Raw genomic sequence first — 16775 nt, 5'->3', positions numbered from 1 at the left:
GAACTCTCCTTCAACCTCATGGAAAGGCCTCTATCAGGTACTGCTAACCAGCTCTTGTGCCACCAAACTCCAAAGAAGAGACTCTTGGATTAACATGATACATCTAATGAAAGTACCAAACCCTAATTGGACCTGCCCATCATCGGGTGACCTGAGAGTAAAACTTTCCCAGAACTGAAGCAGATGACATCTGATGAGACAACTTTCCAAAGATACTCAGACCAGGCCTGTGAGAAGTTTGTTAACAGAATTTTGATGATATAATGCTTCAGATGATCTCCAATGTCTAGGATCTTGACAAAGTATGAGCTTTAGATGAAAGGACCTGAGATTCCCTACCCTTTCATGTCATTTAAATGCAGCCTTAATAGGTTTGTAATCTTTGTGCTTTCCCCCCAGTTTGAGACATTATACTCAGGAGAGGTCCTTCCTGACAATGAATGACAAAAAGCCATGGAAGTCAGGAAAACCAACTCTTGATCAGTGGTGTTTTCAGAGAAAGATCTTGATCAAAAGGGGAGAAATGTAAAAAAATTATAAACCGGAAACCTCAATTAAATAGAGTTGGGAGCCAGAAGGAGGAGCTCTCACCTGTGACAACAGTACAGCCCAAGAGGAAGAAGAAAGACTTTCCTTTCCTGGCAAGGACTCAGCCAATGAAAAACCATGGACTTTTTGTTTAGTGTGGCCCTCCCAACTTCATTTTCCTCTCTATGAAGGCTTTCTCCTTCTCTTGCTGTTTGGGGACTTGGTATGGCTCTCCACGGTTGCAGATCCCAAATCACAATCCTCTACTATCCCTTAAATAAATCCATCTTTGCTGGAGAGATATCTTCAGGCCATTTGTTTTAGGTCAACATCAGAATGATGAAGATATTTGTAAGGCCCTACATCAGAGACACTTGGCTAAAAGTAAGAAGTCATTACAAAGAGAGAGGCATCTATGTATGGCATGAGGCCTTGGATGGTTTAGGAAGGGGGTAGCCCACTGTGCAAAGTGAACTGTTGAGCTTTATTTCCATTTCTGGGCAACATGAGACGAAGAGGAGTCCAAAAAACTTACTTTATTAGCCTGCTCTATGTTTGAACTGTTTTTCTGTTTCTTTTCCCATCACCTCACATCTCCTGCAGGACAGTACGCCCCCAGGAATCCTCTACGTGGTTCTCATGGTGGGAGGAGACGAGGGTCATCCTTCTGAGCTGGTCCTGGGCACTCAGCAGAGCGCCATCCTTTTGAGGGGAAAGGCAGGACAACCAGCTTCTCCTCCATGGGCTCCAGGAAGAGGAAGGGGATATCCAGGTGTTCTCCTTGGGGATTGGTGGTTAGATCCAGCTGCACAGGGACAGTCTCAACAGGTTCCTTTTCCTGGGAATCTTCAGGCTTCTTACCCCAGTCAGGAAGGTACTGGACAGACCCTTTGAGCACAGCTTTGGTGGGTGAGTTGGTGGGAGCTGTGTTTTGCTGCTGGGGCTCTTCTGCCTCGGTGAGGTTTGCAGGTCTCTGGTTTACAGCAGCGTTTTCACCTCTAGGGGTGGGAGCCTGAAAAGAGAATGTTTTCAAATAAGGGAATGTCCTCCAAGAAAGTCCCTGCTATGCCTGGTACTAGATTACGCTGTTTGGTGCCTTTCTGATGGAATTCTCCAAAGGGGATTAGCTAGATGGGCCTCTGATTAAAGGGATAAAGGGAATTCCCTGACATCTAGTGGTTAAGACTCTGGGCTTTCACTTGCCATGGGCCAGGGTTGAATTTCTGGTTGGGGAACTAAGATTCCACAAGCCATGTGGCCAAAAAAAATGTTAAATAAATAAATAAAAGGTTAAAAATCAGAACAGATAAGGGCTAGGGGAAACCAAAACCTTTGGAAACTGGACTGTAAGCCTCACAAATTTCAGAGCTGAACAATGATCCAGAGAGGTAAGATGGCTTGTTCAAAGTCCCTAATAAGCTGCCTCCCCGCTCCTAGTAGTGGCAGCAGAAGCCACCTTTCAGTTCAGTTCAGTTCAGTCACTCAGTCGTGTCCGACTCTTTGCGACCCCTTGAATCGCAGCATACCAGGTCTCCCTGTCCATCACAAACTCCCGGAGTTTACTCAAACTCATGCCCATTGAGTCGGTGATGCCATCCAGCCATCTCATCCTCTGTCGTCCCCTTCTCCTCCTGCCCCCAATCCCTCCCAGCATCAGGGTCTATTCCAATGAGTCAACTCTTCACATGAGGTGGCCAAAGTATTGGAGTTTCAGCTTCAGCATCAGTTCTTCCAATGAACACCCCGGACTGATATCCTTTAGGATGGACTGGTTGGATCTCCTTGCAGTCCAAGGGACTCTCAAGAGTCTTCTCCAACACCACAGTTCAAAAGCATCAATTTTTTGGCTCTCAGCTTTCTTCACAGTCCAACTCTCACATCCACACATGACCACTAGAAAAACCATAACCTTGACCAGACTGACCTTTGTTGGCAAAGTAATGTCTCTGCTTTTTAATATGCTATCTAGGTTGGTCATAACTTTCCTTCCAAGGAGTAAGTGTCTTTTAATTTCATGGCCGCAGTCACCATCTGCAGTGATTTTGGAGCCCCAAAAAATAAAGTCTGACACTGTTTCCACTGTCTCCCCATCTATTTCCCATGAGGTGATGAGATCAGATGCCATGATCTTAGTTTTCTGAATGTTAAAGCTTTAAGCCAACTTTTTCACTCTTCTCTTTCACTTTCATCAAGAGGCTTTTTTAGTTCCTCTTCATTTTCTGCCATAAGGGCGGTGTCATCTGCATATCTGAGGTTATTGATATTTCTCCCTGCAATCTTGATTCCAGCTTGTGCTTCTTCCAGTCCAGCGTTTCTCATGAGGTACTCTGCATATAAGTTAAATAAGCAGGGTGACAGTATACAGCCTTGATGTACTCCTTTTCCTATTTGGAACCAGTCTGTTGTTCCATGTCCAGTTCTAACTGTTGCTTCCTGACCTGCACACAGATTTCTCAAGAGGCAGGTCAGGTGGTCTGATATTCCCATCTCTTTCAGAATTTTCCACAGTTTATTGTGATCCATGCAGTCAAAGACTTTGGCATAGTCAATAAAGCAGAAATAGATGTTTTTCTGGAACTCTCTTGCTTTGTCAGTGATCCAGTGGATATTGGCAATTTGATCTCTGGTTCCTTTGCCTTTTCTAAAACCAGCTGAAAGCCACCTTTACTGATTGCTTATTCTGTGCCAGGCCCAGAGCAGTTCCCTTCAGTCAGATCCTCTGACCTATGTCTCATGGGGATCTGAAGAAGGTAGGTGTTGCAATCCCATTCTACAGAGGAGGCATCCAGGACTCAGCGAGGTAGGAACTTGTCCATGTCCACACAGCTTGCAGGAGGCAGGACAGGATTGGAACCCAGGTGGCCTGTCTTAGCCACCTCTCATTTATACCAGGTTGCCTCATGGTAAGTGCTTAATAAATACTTGCAAAAAGGGATTCAGTGTCTCCATGGAAACAACTTCTACCTATGGTTCAGGATAAGACTCTTTGGGACACTGAATTTAATGTCACAGAGGGCTGAGCCATTCAAGCTAAATGGGTCTTACTTATGCTGTAGGGAACATGCTGTAACTAAAAAAAAGTGTAGGAGATCTTCAATCAGCTACCTTGTGGATGTGGCCTTAGGGCACCCTGAATAAAGTGGTAATCATGGATTTAAGAAAATAAAAGGAGAATGTATGGTAGAGGCAATTAACTATAGATCACCTGCTCTTATATTCACAGAAAGACAAACAATTTGACTGAAAAATACCTGTGAATTAAAGAAGGAGCAATTTACGGAGATGAGCTTGCCCGGCTTTTCTGGTGATTGACTCATAGAACCGTGGCAAATACCAACAGGCTAAAGAAAAAAAAATACAGTGTTATATGTGCACATATGATCATAGGTGGAATCAACTTCATTTTTGCTTACATAGACACACAGCCAATCAACACACTTTTATGCTCCTACCATGTAACAGGTAGTGTTGATAGTGCTGTAGTCACTAAGTCATGTCCGACTCTTGTGACCCCATGGACTGTAGCCTGTCACGCTCCTTGGTCCATGGGACTTTCCAGGCAAGAATACTGAAGTGGGTTGCCATTTCCTTCTCCACACTATCTTCCCGGAGCAGGGATTGAATCCCTGTCTCCTTCATTGCAGGCAGATTCTTTACAGACTGAACCACAAGGCTCCAATTCTTTTGGAGGAAAAAGCGGCAACCCACTTCAATATTCTTGCTGGGATAATCTATGGACAGAGGAGCCTGGCAGGCTACAGCCCATGGGTGACAAAGAGTCAAACACACCGGAGGACTGAGCACAAGCCAATTCTTTAGATCATCCCTACCAATTAGTCACCCAAACTAGGCTAAGTTGCCTCCAATGAGAGAAACTCAGGATTTCTTGAGGAACAAATTCCATTAGAAAATTCTTTGTATTGAGCAGAAATCTATGTCTATAGGACAGACACAGAAATCCGGATCTGTCTCTTGGCCACACTCTATCCTTGCGTCAGCTAGAAAACTTGCTTTCCTCTCTCATGCAGCAGCCCTTTATGCAGGTTTCCCCCGAGTTTTTGCTTCTCAGACAAGACTACTCTCAGCTCCTTAAACTTTATTTAAAAATAAAATGTTTATTTTCTTATTATAAATGTAGTAGCTATTTAGAATAGGATAAACAAGAAGAAAATGAAAAGACCTGTAATTGCATGAAAGGTACCCGTTTCCTACAGTGATTTGATTTTGTTTCTTCTGACATTTTCCCCAATGAATACACACTTTTTCTTCTAGAAAAATAGAATTATACAGTACATAATATTTTATAACTTCTTTTGTCATTTAACAATATATAATGAAAATCCTTTTCATGACACCGAATAGTTTTATGATTTTCTTTATAATGGCTGCCTAATATTCCTCTGTGTTATTTAACAAGTTCTTTTGTAAAACAGTGGATTGAGTCTAATTTTTTATGTTTAAACATTTTCACACATCCTTAGGGTAAATTTTTAGAAGATAAATTTTAGAGTCATTGAGCATGTACTTTTTCAAGTGTAAACAGAGGGCCAATGTAAACCAAGAGAAAACTACAACTACAGGTCCAGTAATGTGAAAAGACTGTAGACTCTTTTCTCTATTCCTGTCTTATTCTTCCTGAAACTCAGAAGAGCCACAGTTAAATAAAAGATTGCAGGAGGGGTAAAAAGAATGAAAGGACAGGCCTTGACTCCTTCTTCACAGCAGGTCCTAAGCTCTGGGTCAGGCTTAAGCCTCAGAGAGGAAAACACTTTGAATTGGATATGAGATAGAAGTTTTGATTTAGAATTGACTAAAAGGAATTTTTTAATACCTGAAAGTGAATCTTAATAATCTAAGTGAAATCATTCTTATTACTGAAAATGACTAGAAAACTATGTGATCTGCCCAAGATAGTATCAAAAAGTGAGACAGGGAGATTCCACAGAAGATGATGAAGATGTTTTCCCAATGATTCCCTAATATTCAATTGACTGGTTATAAAAGCCTTTTTAAAAAAAAACATTTACTTATTTGGCTTCATAGGGTCTTGGTTGCAGCATGTGAGACCTAGTTCCCCGACCAGGAGTCAAACCCCAACCCTCTGCATCGAAAGCAGAGTCTTAGCCACTGGATCACCAGAGAGGTCCCTATAAAAGGCTTTTGAGAGACATAGTTCAGATTCAGACACAAACAGGTTGAAAGTTAAAAGATGGACAAAATATTACAATGCAAACAGTAACTGAAAAGAGTTGAGAATGACTATACAAATATCAGACAAAATTGACTTTAAGACAAAAATTGTTACTAGAGACAAGGAAAAATATTTTATAATGATAGAAGGCTCAATTTATTGAAAAGACACAACTATAAATATATGTGCCCTTCACAACAGATCCCCAAAGTACATAAGCAAAACCTGACAGAATTCAAGGAAGCCATAGGTAATTCAACAATAATAGTTGGAAAGCTCACTTTCAATAATGAATAAAACAAGTATGCAGAACATCAATAAAGAAACAGAAGTCTTGAACAACACTATAAACAAACTAAACCTAACAGACAACTACAGACTGTTTTACCTAACAACAGCAGAATACATTCTTCTCAAGTGTACATGGAAATTTCTCTAGGATATACCTTAGGTTAAACCATAAAACAAGTTTCAATAAATTAAAAAGAATTGAGATCGCACAGAGTACATTCTCCAACCACAATGAGATGAAATTAGACATGAATAACAGAAGGAAATTGGAATTTTCACAAATATGAAGAAATTAAATAACTCTCCTAAGTAACCATTTGGTTAAAGAATAATCACAAGGAAAATTAGAAAATATTTTGAGATGGATGGGAACAAAAATGACAAGAATAACTTGTGAGAATCGATTCAATCATAGCTTAGAAGGAAATTTATAGATGTAAATGCTTATGTTAAAAGAGACTAATGATTGTAAATAAATAACATAAGTTTCTACTTTAAAAAGCCAGAAAAAAGAGGAGTAAACTAAGCCCAAAGCAAGCAAAAAGAAAGTTATAATAAAGATAGAGAGGAAATATAAAAACTAGATACTAAAAAGGTAAAAGAAAAAATAAATGAGACTGAAAATTGATTTTTTTGGAAAAAATTAATAAAATTGACAAAGTTTTAGATAGACAAAAAAAAGACTCAAACCACTAAAATTGAAATTAAATAGGGTACAACACCTCTAATATTTCAGAAATAAAAATGAAGTACTGTAAACAGTTGTACACTGTCTAATTAGATAAGTTAGATGAAATGGATAAATTCCTAGGAAGATATGAACTACCAAAACTTGCTCAAGAAGAAATATAAAATCTGAATAGGTATATAGCAAGTAGAGAAATTGAATTATTAATCAAATAAACTTCCCACAAAGAAAAGCCCAGGCCCAGATGGCTTCACTGGTGAATGCTACCAAATATTTAAAGAAGAATGAACACCACTCTTTCACAAATTCTTCCAAGATAAAATAGAAGAGGGAAAATTTCCCAACTCATTTTATGAAGCCAACATTACACTTACATGAAGATCAGGCAGAGACAAGACAGAGTAACTACAGGCCAATGTCTCTTATAAATGTAGATTTAAAATCTTAAAAAAAAAATCACTGGCAAGCTGAGTTCAGAAACATATAGAGGGATTAAATATCGTGATCAACTGTGACTTACCCCAAAGCACAAGGTTGTCTTAACATACAAAAATCAGTGGTGTATACAACACTAGTAGATTAAAGGAGGAAAAAACCAAACGACTATCTCACTAACACAGAAAAAGCATTTGGCAAATGCTAGCACTGTTTTTCAATAAAAAACATTCAACAAAACTAGGACTAGAAGGGAACTTTCTCAACTGATAAAAAGCAGCTATAAAAAGCCTACAGTTACCATCATATTCAATAATGAAATGCTGAATGCTTTCCTCCTAAAATCAGGAATAAGATAAGGTCATCTGCGCTTCCCACCTCTATTTAACATTGTACTGGAAGTTCTAGTCAGGAAAGTTAGGTAAGAATTAAAAGTCATTCAGATTGGAAGGGAAGAAGTAAAACTATATCTCTTTGTAGAAGACATGATCTTATATACAGAAAATCCTAAAGACTGTACTAGAAAACTATTAGAAATAATAAACGAGTTCAGCAAGGTTACAGGATACAAGGTGAAAATATAAAAATCAACTATATTTCTATATATTTGCAATGAATAATCCAAAATAAAATGGAAAAGTCAAATACATTATACCAGCATCAAAGAGAAAAATAAAATACTTAGCTATAAAAAAAGTGAAGACTACAAAATATTGCTTAAAGAAATTATATTTCCATCCTAAACAGATGGAAAGACTTCCCATATTCATGGACTGGAAAAATTAGTATTTTTAAGAGGATAGTACTTTCTACATTTGGTCTAGAGAGTCAGTGAAATCCCTATCAAATTTCCTGCTTTTTAAAGATAGAAACTGACAAGCTGATTCTGAAGTTGACATATTATGAAAATGCAAGGGATTCAGAATACTCAAAGCAATATTGAATAAGAAGACAAAATAGGAGGGCTCACACTTCCCAATTCAAAATTTACTACAAAACTACAGTATTGGAGATAGTGTGGTACTGGTACAAGAAGAGATATGCAGATCAATGGAATAAAATAGAGGGTACAAAAATAAGCCCTTACATTAATAGTCAATAGGTCTTTAGAATGTATGTCAATATAATTAAACAGGGTAAACAATAGTAATAGTCTTTCAACAAATAGTGCAGGGACAACTGGATATTCACAAGCGGACAAATAAAGTTGAACCTCCTACCTCATACCATATACAAAAAAACTCAAAAATGGGTCAGAGACCTAAAGCTAAAACTATAAAGCTCTTAGAGGATTACATAGGAGTAAATCTTAGTGATCTTAGATTAGGCAATGGATTCTTAGATATGATACAGAAAGCACATTCGACAAAAGAAAAAAAAACAGCATTTCATTAAAATTAAAAACTTTTGTACTTCAAAGAACATCATCAAGAATAGAAATGAATAGAAAAATCAGATAATGGGAGAATATATTTGAAAGTCATATATCTGATAAAGGAATCATATCCAGAGTATGTAAAGAATTCCTACAATTCAACAATAAAAATACAAATAATCCAATTTTTAAATGACAAAGGATTTCAATAGATGTGTCTCCAAAGAATACATACAAATGGCCCAAAAGCATATTAAAAGATACTCAATATCATTAGCCATTAGGGAAATTCAAATATAACCAAAAAGAGAGACTATTTCATACACAGTAAGATATCTATGATAAGAAAGACAGATAATAGTAATGCATGCATGCATGTTAAGTCATTTTAGTCATGTCTGACTCTTTGCAACCCTATGGACTGTAGCCCGCCAGGCTCCTCCCTCCATGACATTCTCCAGGCAAGAATACTGGAGTGGGTTGCCATGCCTTCCTCCAGGGGATCTTCCTGACCCAAGGAGCAAATCCACTTCTCTTACATCTCCTGCATTGGCAGGTGGGTTCTTTACCACAAGCACCACCTGGGAAGCCCAGATAATAATAGGCATTCACAAAAACATAGAGAAATTGAAACCCTCACGTACTGCTGATGGGATTGTAAAATTGGTGTAGTCACTTTGGAAAAGTTTGCTATTAGTCAAAAGGTTAAACATAGAATTCTCATGCGTGTGTGCTTAGTTGCTTAGTCATGTCTGACCCTTTGCGACCCTGTGGACTGTAGCCCGCCAGGCTACTCTGTCCAAGGAGTTCTCCAGGCAAGAGAATACTGGAGTGGATAGCCATTCCCTTCTCCAGGGGATCTTCCAGACCCAGGGACCAAACAGGGGTCTCCTGATTTGCAGACAGATTCTTTACCATCTGAGCCCCCAGGGAAGCCTAGAATTCTCATATGACCCAGCAATCCCACTCCAAGGTGTGTACCCAAAAGAAATGAAAACATATGTATACATAATAACTTATACATAGGGAATTCCCTGGAAGTCCAGTAGTGAGGACTCGGTGCTTTCACTGCCATGGGCCTGGGTCAACCCTTGGTTGGGGAACTGAGATCCTCTGAATGATGTAAGGGGAATGACCGTTAATGGACACGGAATTTCTTTGAAGGTTGATGAAAATATTCTAAAATTAGATAGTAGTGCTGATGATTCAACTCTTTGAATAGACTAAAAAGCACTGAATTGTATACCTTGAAAGGGTGAATTTTATGGTATGTGAATTATATCTTAATAAAACTTTTATTATAGCTAAGTGAATAATGGGGGAAACAGCTTGCATTTTGCCTAATTGTGCTATAATCCACTGTGCCAATTGACATTCCTACCAGCTGTGCCTCAGATGGTTTCAAGGTGGCACCTTCGCCATCTTGGCTGCTTTCTTTGAAATAAGTCCTGTTTGATTTCGTCCTTCTTAATAAAGAGTGGTCCAAGGAATGGAACATCATGATGTATTCCAAATGTAACTGGTTTTGTTCAGATAAAAGTAGGGCCGCTACCAACCACTGAGAGATTTGTCTATGTTTTATAGCCTCCTGTGATTATTTTTTGCCAAGGCACCATGTTGCTGATGAAAACTGCATTTACGATCAAATGTTATTGCATCTGGGCCATCTTTAACTAACCAGTTGCTCCTTAAGGTGAATGAAAGTGCTTTGTGCATTACAACACTTCATGTGTAATTTTACACATTATGAATACACATAGATGATCTGTGAGCACAAATCTTGAGTTATGAAAACATTCAGCAATACTCACCACAGAGTCAGGGGACTCCAGTGCACAGCTGCTACCCTGTGACTTGGTGCATGGTGATTCTTTGATCAAATATTCCACAAAGTAGGCAGGGCCAAACACCCACTAGTAGGAAACAAGAGGTGAGAAATAAAAGTCAAACCTTCCCAAGTGGTGCCATGACTCAGCTTTGACAACATTAGATTTACAGAAACCACGCATCCCCAGAGTCACTGTCAACAAAGGCCGCTTTTTGTCCCTGAAATCCCCACCATGACCAAACCTTGTATTATGATTTTGTTATTTCGAAAACGTAACTTTTCCCATACATTTCTTCCCTTCTTAAGGATTTAAATGGGCTCAAAAATCTTCCCTTGGGTGAGCTTATTTTTCCCCCTGTAAATTTGTTATTAAATTAACTTTTCTCCATTTGATAGATACCAACACAATCCAGACACAAATGAACATTTCCTTTCCTCTAACCCATAAAACTCAACAAGTACTCCTGTATTTAAAACACAGAAGTTGACTTGCTAAGTGGTCTGTGGTCAGCCAGGTGTGGGACTATGGTAATAAACAGTGAACCTAAGTAGAATAACCCATGGAGACCATGAGTCCATTTCCCTTCTTGCCTTCAGGGCAATGAAATGAAATCAAATCACACAATTCTAGTGGAAATCCCACAGACCAACTCAGAAACTAGACACAATTGAATGTGCATCAAGGTTACCAAGGTAGGAAATGAGGAAAAGGCTCTTAGGTTCTAATCAAAGGGAGTACCTTGATAACCATGGCAAGAATTATGAGACATGTTGTTGTAGCTGACATTTCAGACTCACCTGACTAAAAGTCTTGGTGATTTTGACGAGAGAATACTGCTTTGAGGGGCTCCCACTGTTGTGTTTTGCAAGAGACTCAGTAGCAGTTTCCATGTACCTGGGGTTTGACAAATCATAGGGACTGGTGCTGGGGCAGTCAGGGCACGTCATGGAAATCACTCTTCGAGAAACTATAAGTGCCAAAGAGAACAAGTTTAAAATAAAACTCCTTAATTATGTATAATTCTGTAAATCACATGATCACAACAGAGGTGGAGATCAAAAGGAGAAAAGATAACACTCAGCACTGTCAAGGATGGAGTGGAAAAGCATTATTTAGAAATACATGCTTTCTGCAAGGAGCCTGTATTACTTTCACAATTTAAAAAGAAACAAGGCAGTATTTTTTTTTCACCTTATGCAAATCTTTTTAGCCTAGAAATTTAGTTTAAAAACACATAATTAAAAAAAACAAAAAACAAAAAAAAACCACATAATATAGTACAGTTGACCCTTGAACAACATGAGGGTTGGGGTGCTGACCCTCCACATAGTCAAACATCCCAGTTTAACTTTGTTTTGAGCCCTCTGTATCCATGGTTCTGTACCCACAGATTCAATCAACCAAGTATAGTGCAGTATTATAGTATGTATTTCATGAAAAAATAAATCCATGTATGAGTGGACCCTGATAGTTCAAACACATGTTGTTCAAGTGTCAACTTACTTTGATATAAAAACATTTTCCCTATTAGCTCACTATCTTCCCCCATCACTGCCTCTATAAAGAGAATGAGTTGGGATTTCATTACCGTCATGTTCTATTTACCTTTTAGTCACCAGCACCTAAAATAATGTCTGACACATGGATGGTGCTTAGTAAGTGCCTGCTGAATGAATGAGTGAGTTAATGACATATGGAAGGTGGAAACACAGCCTCTTTGGTTAGACAATGTACATGAGCTGGAAAACAGAAGTTGATCCAATCACTGTATGACTGAATAGGTTAATCACACTAATGATACAGCTAGAATGTCTTGACTGGGAGGGGCTGAGGGTGGCATAACTAGTGTAAAAGTCACACTAGGAAGCTTGTCTAGCAGTTGTTCTAACAAAGCAAACACATTGCTTTGATCAACTGTGGTTTTATTTAGATGTATTTGGGCATATTGTGGGGGAGTGACATCCACGGCTTGTCACTCCCAGGCACATGTCATTGCCTGACCTCCCATACCTCTGGTACCTAGGACTTCCATTTCAGACTTGATCTGTTTTATTAGTTGTTGTCCTCGAATTTATTTTAGGTGAGTCTCATCTTCACAACCAGGAAGGTTTAGTTCTGTTGCCTTGTCCTTCAAAGGAACCAATCGTATTGTTATCACCTAGACCTTGTTAGAAATGCAGACTCTCAGGTTCCACCCCAGATCTATAGGAATCAGAATCTGCTCTTGAATGAGATCCCTCAAGGGAGTCACATGCACTTAATAGTTTGATGAGGAGCCATCCTATTTTCCCATGCTGTGGATGCTTACTTTTCAGGACCCAGAATGAATATATGTATTTATTAATTTATTCAATGATATTATAGACTCCTTATACTTGATAGGTGGAGGAGGAAATGGTAACCCGCTTCAGTACTCTTGCCTGGAAAATTCCATGGACAGAGGATCCTGGCAAGTTATAGTCCATGGGGTCGCTGAGTCTGACACGACTGAACCCGCACACACATACACACACCCACTTGCTAGGAACTGGGGGAAGCGTTGTAGCAGAGAGGAAGAAGGGATAAAATGCTCTACAAGATATAAGACAGAGGACCCCAAATCCAGGCAGTGCATGGTCTGTGCTCCATGAATGGTTAGGGTAAAGTTGTACAGGGCTGTAGAACACGAAAGCACTATTTCTTGTTTGTTTCTGTTCTGTTTTGTTTTCTTGAATAGAGAACATGATAGAAGAAGCAGCCTTGGCAATGATCTTTAAAGAATGCTTAGGAGTTCCAAGGGCAGAGGTTATCCTCAGCAGAGGGAGAAGCACAAACTAGATGCAGAGATTGGAGAATGTGATGTGTGTTCAGAAAATAGTGAGTCATCTGGTTAAATGGAGTGCAGAATTGGTACAGTCAGTGAAACAAGGCACAGATAGCTAGAAAGGAAACCTGGGGACCTGTCATGGAGATTGTGCCATTTACATCAGACTGAAAATTTAGGATTTGATATAGGACACAATGTAGAGCTATTGCAGGTTATTTAGAAAGATTAATTGTGGGAAGAGGAGCAGTGCAAGTGCTGGGTATACAAAAAACCTAGCTTTGGGATGAATAAGAAGTGAGGATGGAAGAAACCCTATACACTACAGCATAGTAGACTTAAATGCTCTTTTTTCACCTGTTATTAAAATGAACAAAATGAAAGTGATCTCTTACCTGGGCGAAGAGTACAATTATATGCAGGTAAATAGAAAATTCTTTTTTCCTTATTAATGTAAAATATTGCTTTGCATTGGCCATAAACCTAGAACCAACAAATGCACTTCATGACACAGTGGAATGAACTAAGACTTAAAAAAAAAATACCTCTGAAATGAAACTGGACATTTCATTTTTAAGGAACAAGAAACTCAAGATCAATTTTCGTAGTTTTGGGGTGGAGTAAACTGCCAGCTGATCATTAAACAATTTAACCCTCATCTGAGACACAGCTTGACTTCTTCCCAGCCTCCTTCCTGCTTAGATGTGATTGTGTGTAGATGAGCTCTAACCACAGCCAAGTGAGCAGAAGGGATGTATAACCACTTTTAGATCTAGCCTGTAAAGCCCTCCCACACGCTATCTGCCCTCCATGCTCTTTCCCTTTCCACTGCTTGTTGCAGATGAGCATGGTGACCACAGAAGCCACAAGGTGAAGTCTACAGAGTCTAGGGGGCCACAACATGGAAGCATCCAGTCTCCAAATCACTTCTGGAGGAAAGCCCCTTCCTCATCAAGGATTTCTATTTTAAACTTTACATGAATGGGAAATGAAGTTCTATCATTTTGCAATTGATATATCCTTTTTGGTATATGTGCTATAGCAGCTAGTGATACACAAATATATTTTGTCTATTAAGCTAGTGCCTAACAAACATAATTCACAACAGGGTATACAGACTGTTTTGCTTTCCCAAACCAGGTAGGTGCAGTTTGACAAGTTTGGTTAAATGACTAGAAAAAGACGTCTTTGCCAAACACTTCACTTCTAGATACTTATATCACACTTATATCACTTACAAAGTTTCATATAAATTAATGAAAATAATCTCAGGATAATTGAAAACTAAATGAAAACTTAAGATGCTCTTTTCAAGCCTCTTCAATGGTCATCTTTAAAAGGATCAATTCTGACTCCCTTTAGGTTCTGTAATACTATGAAATCCTTCTAAAGCACCTCTGAGAGCACCCATACCACAGCCCTCCCTTCCTCAGCCTCAAATCTCATATAAGTGTTCTTGAAAACAAAATAAAACTAAAACAAATTTCAAAGCTCCCCTGCCATTGCTTCTACAGTTTTCCTTAAACATACATCCAGAGCACTATACCTCAGATCTTTGCCCCTCAATTTAAGCCTAGCTCAGAGCCTATGGGGAGGTCTTGGAGGCAGAAAACAGTTTGGGGGCAACATTTCAATTCTGGGGTCATGACCCCAGTGGGAGCGTCAGAAACCCCCTCTGATTAGACTCTTTTTTCTATCAAATTGAAATAACCACATAGGCACCCTGCCCCAGAGATTATAAAGAGGGACATTTAAAGATGGCACATGTTGAATAATCTTCATCCTGTAGACAGAGAACACCTAGATTCCCCCCCTCAAGTTCCTGGGGAAAGTACTCACCGATTGATGAAAGAGCCTCACCCCACAGTTCTTCCATGGTGTCCTGCTAAGCACATGGCAGCCAGTCTCTAACACGTCCAGTGTGAAATAGAGCAGAGACCCCAGACCAGCCTGTGCAAGGGGGACGAGAAATGCACAACCCACATGAAGCGGAAACCTCTAATGACCAGCCAAGAAACTCTCTGTTTGATGGCAAAGTCAAAGGATCTGGTGTTTGTGAAGTGTTCCTATAAATGATAGGACACAAGTTTCAGAGTGGATACCATTAGCACTTGTTTCTAATACTGCTGAGAGGCAGCAGCACCCTAGCAGAGGAGAGCAGCGTGTACTCAGCAGGGTTTCTGACTTGGAAAGCACCTGTTGGCTGGTGTCTCTGGGTTCCCATGCCCTGGCCAGCCTCCCCAGCTTGTGCAAACACCTGCCCCAGCAGGGACCACCACTTACCCCCTGTCTGTGTTCACGGGCATCTCTCACTCGGTTAAGGCTCAGCACGTAACCGTCCTGTCGGTCCCTGTTGATGTCCTGCAGGATGTCACTTGCGATATCCAGCACATAGGAGCTGTTGCAGTCAAGGGAGAGGAGAGGTGAGGGCATGATGGCTGGCTGGGGTGGATATGAAGCCCCGCAGCCCATGGCCAGGGTGCAGAGCGCCAGGAGTAGGAGCACACTCATCCTATGGCGAGAAGGGGTGAGTGTGCGGAGCTGCAGGAATGAGGCTGTTTGTAGGATCTTGAGGCCAACTTGAGCAGCTTTGTAATCGCAATCTAAACCAGTGATCCAGATATGAAGCATAGTGTCCTATTTATCTCTGGAATGCCAAATGTAGATTTCGCTGAGTCAGTACTTTGGATGGGATTTGCCACTACCTATAACCTTTGACCCCAGAGTAATCTCATATTCACGTGTGCATGTAAACAGATTGAAGTTTCCTGTTACCCAACAAATCAATACAAACACTTGGGTCAAGGCTCCTAGGAGATCGTTATTGAATTCTGATTTCTGTTCAGGGCTCCAGCTGAGTCAGAATAGGCAGACTATCACCTCCTCTCTCATTACCCCTAACACCTTGCCTCCAGTCAATGTCCTGGCCACACTCACCTTTATTTCAGGTTTGGAGCCCGGAATCAGTGGTAAGGGCGCTCAGTGACTTCATACCCCACAACCCGGGTTCACCATTCTTGTTATATCAGAAAAAGGACTTTAAGTCCATATCATATACATGAAGCTCTGGTGAGATTCCTAAAGCATTTTGGAATCTGGCTAGAAAGGGTTCTGTTTCATGGCCAACAGGCACATGAAAAGATACTCAACATTGCTAATTGTTAGAGAAATACAAATCAAAATCATAGTGAGATACCACCTCACAGTGGTCAGAGTGGCCATCATTAAAAAGTTTATAAATAATAAATGCTGATAGGATGTGGAAAAAAGGAAACCCTCCTCCACTGTTGGTGGGAGTGTAAATTGGTGCAGCCACTATGGAGAACAGTATTGAGGTTCCATAAAATACTAAAAATAGAATTGTCATATGCCCCAGCAACCCTTCTCCTAGGCATATATCCAGAGAAAACTCTTAATTTGAAAAGATACATGCACCCAAATGTTCATAGTAGTACTATTTACAATAGCCAAGACATGGAAGCAATCCAAGTATCTACTGACAGATGAATGGATAAAGATCGCATATATATGATATATATATATATAAGCTTCCCTAGTGACTCAGATGGTAAAGAATCTGCCTGCAATGCAGGAGACCCAGGTTCCATACCTGGTTCAGGAAGACCCCCTGGAGA

General features: G+C 39.9%; 1 protein-coding gene across 1 annotated transcript; it reads right to left on the bottom strand.

Annotated features, from left to right (window-relative positions):
- Nucleotides 1-1049: 1049 nt before the first annotated feature.
- On the bottom strand, nucleotides 1050-15856 carry FETUB (fetuin B). The gene is made up of 7 exons (XM_043873985.1): nucleotides 15424-15856; nucleotides 14980-15090; nucleotides 13536-13623; nucleotides 11135-11304; nucleotides 10320-10421; nucleotides 3780-3869; nucleotides 1050-1540 (listed from the first exon to the last, which is right to left on the bottom strand). The coding sequence occupies exons 1-7, from the start codon at nucleotides 15769-15771 to the stop codon at nucleotides 1166-1168; spliced, it is 1284 nt and encodes a 427-aa protein (XP_043729920.1). The 5' UTR covers nucleotides 15772-15856; the 3' UTR covers nucleotides 1050-1165.
- Between the last annotated feature and the right edge of the window lie 919 nt (nucleotides 15857-16775).

The sequence above is a fragment of the Cervus elaphus genome, chromosome 19, assembly GCF_910594005.1.
Source record: "Cervus elaphus chromosome 19, mCerEla1.1, whole genome shotgun sequence".
Taxonomy (NCBI): Eukaryota; Metazoa; Chordata; class Mammalia; order Artiodactyla; family Cervidae; genus Cervus; species Cervus elaphus.
Note: the sequence above shows the minus strand (reverse complement) of the source record. Positions and strands in the feature narration are given on the sequence as shown.